The 9,099-nt window shown below is 38.0% G+C and overlaps 1 protein-coding gene across 12 annotated transcripts in view; it reads left to right on the forward strand.

The window, feature by feature from the left end:
• The window catches only part of Clasp2 (cytoplasmic linker associated protein 2), a 203,474-nt gene that overhangs the window by 185,289 nt on the left and 9,086 nt on the right, over window positions 1–9,099 (forward strand). For all 12 annotated transcript variants that reach the window (XM_023719722.1, XM_023719727.1, XM_023719721.1 and 9 more), the window contains one exon: window positions 8,467–8,660. In XM_023719722.1, coding sequence (XP_023575490.1) covers window positions 8,467–8,660 — 194 coding nt within the window. The remainder of the gene's footprint in view (window positions 1–8,466; window positions 8,661–9,099) is intronic.

Here is a 9,099-nt window from a genome sequence, read left to right on the forward strand (position 1 = left end):
GTAGAACATCTTTTTCCATTCTTTACCTTTCAATCTAACATCCAAAGTGAGGCTCTTTAGAGAGCATGTAGTTGAGTCATGTGTTTTTATCCATTCTGCTAATCTTGGTCTTTTGATCAGCAAGAATTCAGTTCATTTACATTTAAAGTACTTTCCCTGATAAGGACTTAGTAATATTGTGTTGGTCTTTGTTTTCTACGTACTGTATATCTTTTTTTTATGTATTTAGTACAGGGTCTCACTACACATATTGAACTTGTAGTGATCCTTCCTGTTTTTCAGCCTCCCAAGCACTGGATTATAGCACCCAGTCTCATTCACAGCCTCAGCATGCCCTGGGAGCGAGGCTGGAACAGCAGACCGGGGGATGGAACCCTTGGCCCCTAGGATCATACCCTCGGCCCCTGCATCTGCCTAAGCAGGGGCTTTAATCTGCTGAGCTATCTGGCCAGCCCTCTATATATCTTTTTGTTCATTTCCTGCATTAACTCCTTTTATTTGATTTTTTTCATAGAGAAATATTTTGTTGTTCTTGTTTTGTAGTAAAATATTTAAATTTCATTGTCATTTTCTTTTGTGTACATCTTATAGCTACTGTCCTGTGGTTACCATAGGATTTGCATTTACCATCTAAAGGTTTATGTTCTAATTTGAATTTTTGCCACTTAGATTGAATAACATAAAAAATCTGTCTTTCCAGCTCCAGCCCCACCCCTTTCAGTTGCTATCACAAATTATATTCTTATACGATTGTGTGCAAAGACATAAATTGATCTTTTGTGTCACTGGTCTTTTAAATTGTGTAAAGAACAAAAAGTAGTTATAAATCATTAATATAATGATAGCTTTTATAATTGCCTGTATAAGATTTTTGTTTATGTAGTTCATATTACTATCCATGCAGTTTCTCTCTTACCTTCAGGCTGGCCTTAAATTCACTGTGTAACCCATGCTGACCTCGAACTTGAGGCAATCCTCTTGCCTTAGCCTCCCGAGTTCTAGGATTGGGGCCAGGGAGATGGCTCAGTAGAATAAGCACTTGCCTGGAAAGCACAACGGCCTGAGTTCAATCCCCAGTTCCATTGAAAAAAAGGAGGGGCCAAGTGCTAGGATTGCAGGCATATCTCACCACACCCAGTTTTCTCTCATTTTTGAAGAATAATTTTGTCACATTAGGATTCTTGGTTGGTAGATTGTAATTTGCCCAAAATTTCTGATGAGAAATATGTTTATAATCTTGAACTTCCTTTTTGAATACAGGTCACTTCTTTCTTGCTTTCACAATTCTCTTTGGCTTTTGAAAGTTGGATTATAATATAATACATAATATGATAATATATATTAACATGGATCACTCTAAATTCATCTTACTTGGGTTTTGTTGAGCTTCTTAAATGTTTATATTCACACCTTGCAGCAAACCTGAGGTTCTCACCCATTATTTCTTCATTTAGTCTTAGTTCTGGTACTCCCAGGATACATAAGTCTATTCACCTGATGGTATGTCACATGTCCCTTAGGCTCTATTCATTTAACTTTCTTTTCCTCAAACTCAATAATTGCTAGTGTCCCTTCTTTAAGTTTGCTGATCCTGTCTTCTGCCTAATCAAATCTGCCTTTTAAATAATTTTTCTAGTGAATGCTTTATTTTAGTTACTGTAATCTTGGTTTTTTTGTTTTGTTTATTGTTTGTTTTTTTCTGTGTTTTTGAGGCAGCGTCTCACTATGCCCTTCTAGCTGGCCTTGAACTCACTTTTTAGTTTAGGCTACAGCATTCCTCTTACCTCAGTCTCTCAAGTGCTAGGATTACAGGCATGCACTACCATACCCAGCTAGTGACTGTAATCTTCAATAGAATTTCTTTTTGGTTTCTTGTGTTTTCTTTGCCTTTATTATTATTTCCATTTTGTTCATAAATCATTGTCTTGACTTTCTCCACATCATTACTTCTTTGAGCATCTTTATGATAGTACTTTCCAATATTTGTGTAAGAGACAGAGCATCAAGTCTGATTTAAGGACAACTTCTGTGATTTTTTTTTTTCCTTCAAGTATCCTGTTTCTTTGTATGGTTTGTGGTATTTTTACTTCCTTTATGTCACAAGCTAGACATTTGACTCTAGTTATTGAGGTTAACTCTGAAAGTCAGACTCGTCTTTACCCTATGTATGGCTGGGGTTTTGTTATTTTTGTTTTTTGTTTTCAGTTTTATTGATTGTTTTAGGCCATGTCTGTAGCAAGAATCAGTCTGAAGTGTAACCTTAAGAACTTCTCAGATATTTTGAGTCTATGCTTTCCCTAGGCACACATGATCACTTTGTAATTTTTCCTCATACATGGAATTGTTTTCAGTGTCTTTGTCACTAATATCTGGCTCCAAACAAAAGGAGAAAGGTGGAGCTGGGGTGATAGATAGTTCAGTGGCTTAAGATCCTGCATGGCAAGTGTAAGGTCCCAAGTTTGATCCTCATTTTGAAAAAAAAAAAAAAAAAAAAGATCCTTTCGGGAAATAGCGGATAGCTTGCGGTCTAAGCACCTGCCTGGCAAGCACAAAGACCTGAATTTAAACCCTGGTACCACATGCCATGCCACCCTCAGAAGCCCAGGTATGCTGTGTTGGCCTCTGAAAATAGGCATGGTGGCACATGCTTGTAATCCCAGCACTGGGGAGGCTTGAGACAGGAGGAACACTGTAAGTCGAAGCTGTGTAGTGAGATCCTGTACCAAATAAAAAAATAAATAAATAATATTTTTTTAATATTTAAAATAAAAGAAGGGGGAGAGGGTGCCAGTCTTAAGTCACTTCAGCCGTGAGGGTAGTATCGGGGTGTGCTGCTGCCATGATAGCTGCCCATCTCTGTATCCCTCCTGTGATCAAAAGCAGTAGTGATTACAACACCGATCCTGAGTATTTAGAGGATGAAGGTCCTTTTTGCCCACCCTGACTCCCACACTTGTATACAGGCTCCTTCAGGACCATACACATAGCCTCCTGCCAGGGGCCTGAAAGTAGAAGATGAGTAACTGCCACCATCCTAGAAGCTGGAATTGATCAAATGTTATTGTACAGTCATCTGAAAGTTGAAAGCCTTCAAGAGATAGCCTCCAGAGTTCTAAAATAGTTAAATCAGACAGCTTATGCCAGTATAGTTGTCTAGCTGAGGAGACAGATTTCTTCTATGCTCCCAGAATCCCTCAGTAATATCTTAGAGCTAAATGCTCCAGTTCAAAATTGCAGACTGTATTCAGTCATCCTTGGTTTTTATTCTGCAGTGTTCCTCTTTGACTTTCACAACCATGGCATATTTGAAGGTCAGAAATCAGCTATTTTGGTCCTAACCCAGTGATGGAATGGATAATGAATCTGACTGCGGATCAGAAATGAGCTGTTTTGTAGCATTCCCTTCAGTTTGGATTTATGTGATGTCTTTTCATGAGTAGAATCAAGTTTGGTATTCTTTGCATCAAAATCACAGAAGTGACTGCATTCCTGTCATTGCACCCTATCAAGCAGCACTTAATGCCTGGTGATATTAACTTTGATCGCTTGATTATAGTGATACTTATCAGCCATCTTCACTATGAAGTTTTTCTCTTTGTAAGCAAGTGTTTTGTCAGGAGATATTTTAAATACCCTGTACTTCATTAAACTTAAACTTTATTCATTTAAAAACTTTGGTGTACATTTTGATTACATATTGTGTGTATATGTCATTTCCATGATATTTCATGGGTTATAATTTGTAGCTCTCATTTATTTTGGTGTTCATTTGTTTTTGAAGTAATCAGCAAAATCCCATTCAAGCTGGGGTTTAAATTTTTTTGATGAATTTGGTACAGAGTCTCACTATGCAGCTCAGACTTACAGTGATCCTCCTGTTTTCAGCCTCCCCAGCACTGGGATTACATGCATGCACCACCTAACCCAGCCTCCGTGGCCAGCTCGGTGCACCCAGGGGCAGGACCAGCATGGCATGTGGTGCCAGGGATCGAACCCCAGTCCCTGCACTTGCCTAAGCAGGTGCTTAGTCCATGGAGCTACCTTGAAGGCCCTAAAGAATCTTTAATATTCACTGAATTTTAAAATTTTATTTAAATTGTTGTATTTGATAATGTCTCACTATGCAGTTCACACAGCATGTGGCGCGAGGGATCACACCTGGTCCTTGTGTTTGCCAGGCAGGCGCTTAGACCGCTGAGGCTATCTCAATGGCCCCTGAGGAATAATTTTTAAAGGTTGACACCTGGATACTAACTATTTACTGCTAGTGAGATACCACTACTGCCTAAACCTTAGAGACCAGAGCTGAGACGTGTGTGAGAGTGTGCATTCATGCATACACACACAGATGTATGTCTCTGATTATTTCAATACCTATCAAAAAGCACGTGTTTGCATCAGTAATTTCAATTCCATTCTAACACTATGGAATTCTAATTTATTCCCCAGATTGATAACCCCACTTTCTGACAAGAAATCTGGCTTTCATTATCTCTAATATATTTATTTCCTTGGCATCCAGTTTCCTAACCTCCTCACTTGCACAGAGGCACTCTCCATCCTGCTCTGGTCTGCCGTACTCTTCACCCGAAGCCACTGACCCCTTTGTCATTACACTCTGCACCTAGAGCGCGTGCCCTGTTGCCATTCCATGTAGGCACCTTTCTTACCTAGCCAGGCTCTGAAAGCCCGTATTTTCCAACCTTTCCTCTGGAATCTGTGACCTTCATGCCTTGTCATTTGTAATTTTGGTGAATGAAAAATGCCATTTTTATTTGATTACTAAACAGGCTGACAAATCATGTTTTTGCCAACTTCTCATATCAAGACACATAATAAACACAAAGATCATAAAGCCACATTATGATACCGGGCAGAATCACTGTCTTATTATCTAATTCTCATAGTTATCAAGGGTTTGTTTCTTTGTTTTTGACAGGGTCTCCCTATGTAGTTCAGGCTGGCCTCAAACTCATGACTGTCCTGCCTCAGCATTCCAAGTGCTGGGCTTACAGGCATGCACCACCAGACCCACCAAGGGTCCTATATTTTCAATTTGTTAAAAGAAACATCTTAGGAAACTATTACAGAAACCTAAACTAGCTAAAGTATTTTTGAACATGGGATTATTTCATCACAGTGTAATGCTTATCTTCTGAATTGTTCTTAGATCAGCATTAGTATTATACTGATCATCAGTGAGTAAATGCTGCATGGATAATTCATCATTTAAACCACAGTAGTAGTTGTTCCCGCTTCATTTTTATGACAGCTGTATCTATTTCTGTATTTTCATTGTATTCACAAAAGTATCAGAAGGTTAGTGGTGCCAATATTTGTCAGAAGGATACAAGGAATATCAATGTTAGCAAGTTACTGTATACCAGGTCCATGTCCTTACCATGACCTTTGAAAGTGGATGTCTTCCAATGCAAATAAAAAAAACTGAGCCTCCACAATAATTAAGTAAATATCTCAGAAACATAAAGGATAAGAGACTGAGATTTGGTAAGATCACACAGTCCATGTTCTCATCAGAATGACCTTAAGCCTCATTCTCATAAGAATGACCTTAAAACTTTTCAGAGTGATTTTGCATGAGAGAGATTTATAATATTGTTACAGTAGTTCCTAAGTTAGCAGTATTGTTCTAGTATTAGTCTGCAACATACCTTGTACTTACTTGATTCCAGAGGAATTAGGAAGGAAATGAATATTGCACAAACTTGGGTTCCTCAAAGCCTTGATCATCAAAAGAATTTAGGAAAAATCTGGTGGTGTAGTCACGGTTTGCAAGGCAAAAGATTTAATAAGGACATATAATTTATAGATTCGGATGCAAAAGAATGCAGGAAATCTGTCCACATACTAGAGACCAAAAAAATCCAGCTGAAGATGTAGAGCCCATGGCAATGTCCTCCACAAGTCCAGCTGGAGGCCTAGAGCTCACAGTGTGTCATATGAATCTGCATCAAGGATCTGCACTGGGAAGGCCTAAAGGTCTGTGGCAGAAGCCAGAAAGTCTACACCAGCAGGATGAAGGATCTGTGCTAGTAGGCTGAGGGATCTGCACTGGAGCCCAGAAGTGACACCCAAAGTAAGGATTAGAGCTCCCCCAACAGAACACAGGCATGCGCAGCGATAGCAAGGACCTGAGATCTCCCGACAATGTTAATAGCCGAGTTCATATCAAGACAACCAGTATAACAAGCTTCTCCAGGGGAATCAACAGCACACCATCTTCTCCTCTGGTTCTCTTTTTTTATGCTGTTGGCAACGGTCCTCAGATGGGCCTTCCACAGCCAGCCCCATATTGATTCAGTTCAGCTGAGTGTTACAAGGTGCCCATGAGTTAATCCACCATATGTGGTATTTTGTATGTTCTCATGTAATAACCTTTTAGATTTAACTGTTATTCCAACAAAAATGATGAAGAGTATTTTTGATGACTTGTTGGATAATAAGCGATAAGTGTTCTTTAGCCATCATAAAATCTATAAGTTCACAATTACCCTTTGTGAAAGATAGCAAAACAAAATTAAAACTCTTTAGTAACTGTCAGACTCAACTTTTAAAATTTAAAAAGAAGCTAAGTGTGGTGGTGCATGCCTATAAACCCTAGCACCTGGAAGACTGAGGCAGGAGGACTGTCATGAGATCAGTGCCTGTCTAGGCTACATGGTGTATTCAAGGCCAGCCTGAACTACAAAGTGAAGCAGTTACTCAGAGTACAAGATGCATACATAAAAATTTCTCCAACTGTTAAAAGTGCAAACTTCCTTTTCTATGAACTAAGAGACACCAGTAGTATAGCTGGGTTTTTTTTTCTCTCTTTTCCCTTCCATTCCTCTTTCCCCCATCCTAATTCCTTTTTTCCTTTTTAAAATTTTCTTTCCATTTCACCATATCTGTTGTACATTTTGGTTCTTATTTACTCTTCCGGTTTCTCAAACTAGGGAGACAACGTCATGTTTACATATGTGAGTCTAATTTATTTCACTAAATGTGTATGGTATCAAGTTGCATCCATTTACATATAAAAGTCGTAAATGTATCCTTCTTTATTGCTGAATAGTACTCCATTATATAAAAATACATCTTTTTTTTTATCCATTCCTTGGTTGATGGGCATTTGGGATATTTCCAAGATCTAGCTATTACAAATTGTGCTGCTATAAATGTGGGTGTATGTGTATTGCTGGGGTATGATATTTTGACTTCTTATGAGAAAATACCCAGTAGAGGAATAGCTGCATCAAATGAAACCTCTAATCCTAGCTTTTTGAGGAATCTCCATACTGATTTCTGTAGTGGTTGTAGCACGCTACACTCCCAACAGCAGTGGAGAAGGGTTCCTTTTTCCCTACAGCCCCGCCAGCAAAATTTTGTTACTGGTTGATTTCTTGATGATAGCAATTCTTTCTCAGATGCCCATTTTGGGATTGTGTCTTTGAATTTGGAAGTCTGTTGGTTTTTTTTCCAATTCTTTGTATGTTTTAGGTAAAAGTTCTTTGGGAGACAATTGGCTAAAGTTTTTTCCCACTCAGGATTGTCTCTTCACTCTGTGAATCATTTCTTTTGATGTGCAAATGCTTTTTAATAAGATGAGGTTCGAGCTGTTAATTCGTTGAAGTATTTCCTGTACAGTTTAGGTTTTCTTCATGAACTCTCTGCCTAAACTTATGTCCTCAAGATTTCTACCTACTTTCTCTTCCAGTACATTGAGTGTTTCTAACTTAATATTTAGATCTTTGATCTATTATTTTCTTTAGTCTGGTTCATGGTGATAGACATAGGTCTAGTTTTAGTCTTTATCATGTAGAGAGACAATTTTTCCGATTTTTAATTTAAAAGGCTTTCTTCCATTGAACATGTTTGTTTTGTCAAAGATAAAGTGGCTGAGTTCTAATCTGTTCTATTGATGAAGTCTGCCTTTTTTTAAAAAAATGTATTTGGTATAGGGTCTACAGGGTCTCACTATATAGATTGGACTTGTAGTGATTCTCCTGTTTTCAGCCTCCCAAGCTGTGGGATTACAGGCACGCTGTGCCACACCCAATCTCAATTGCCATCTCATTGCGCCCCGGGAGCGGGGCCAGCACAGCATGCCAGGGATCAAACCCTGGCCACTGGGTTCTGCCTAAGCAGACGCTTTAGTCTGCTGAGCTATCTGGCCAGCCCTTGATCAAGTCTGCTTTTTTGCCTATAAAAATATAAAATCTTGATAATTGTTAAATCTGGATAATGAGTATATGAGAGCTTATTTAAATGTTCTTTCCAACCCATTTTTATTATAAAATATTTATAAGGTCTTATTGGTGTTTGGGGGTGACAATTGAAAAGAAAGTTATTTAATATATATGTCTTTTTCTACAACATTGATTATGTTTCATAATCTTACAAATTTTCATTCTCACACTTACGAGAATTAATCTACAGAGTTACAAAATTATGTCCCTTTGACAGATCTTTCTCTGGATCACTCTGACCTAGTTGCAGAATTATTGAAAGAGCTATCGAACCATAATGAACGTGTAGAAGAAAGAAAAATTGCTCTTTATGAACTCATGAAACTAACACAGGAAGAATCATTCAGTGTTTGGGATGAGCACTTCAAAACAATTCTGCTTTTATTGCTTGAAACCCTGGGGGATAAAGAGGTAAATGGCAAAATATGTAAAAAATAGTCTGTCCTGTGTGTTTCTTTCAGATGATCTATTAATCAGATACCAAACATATTCAGAATTTGGGAAGAGTCTTTGCTGCTGCTATATTCTCTGCATGAATTTTTACTATAAAGTACTATTTCTTCTAAATCAAATAGTTTAACAATTTTGAGCAGTTGACACAGTAAAAACTGAAAAGGCTGAATTCTCATGAGAAAAGTACAAGTTACTTTTTACATATTTAAACTAGATACTCAAAAGTAAAATTTTTCGGGGGCCGGGAAGATAGTTCGGTAGAATAAGTGCCTGCCTATAAAGCACAGGATCCTGAGTTCAATCCCCAATACTGGGGAAAAAAAATAAAGTAAAATTTCTTTCATAGACTATAGCTGTTTCTTGATTTCTTAGATTTTTTTTTTTTTTTTTTTTTTTT

Source organism: Octodon degus, unplaced genomic scaffold (assembly GCF_000260255.1).
Source record: "Octodon degus isolate 3935 unplaced genomic scaffold, OctDeg1.0 scaffold00071, whole genome shotgun sequence".
NCBI classification, from domain to species: Eukaryota; Metazoa; Chordata; class Mammalia; order Rodentia; family Octodontidae; genus Octodon; species Octodon degus.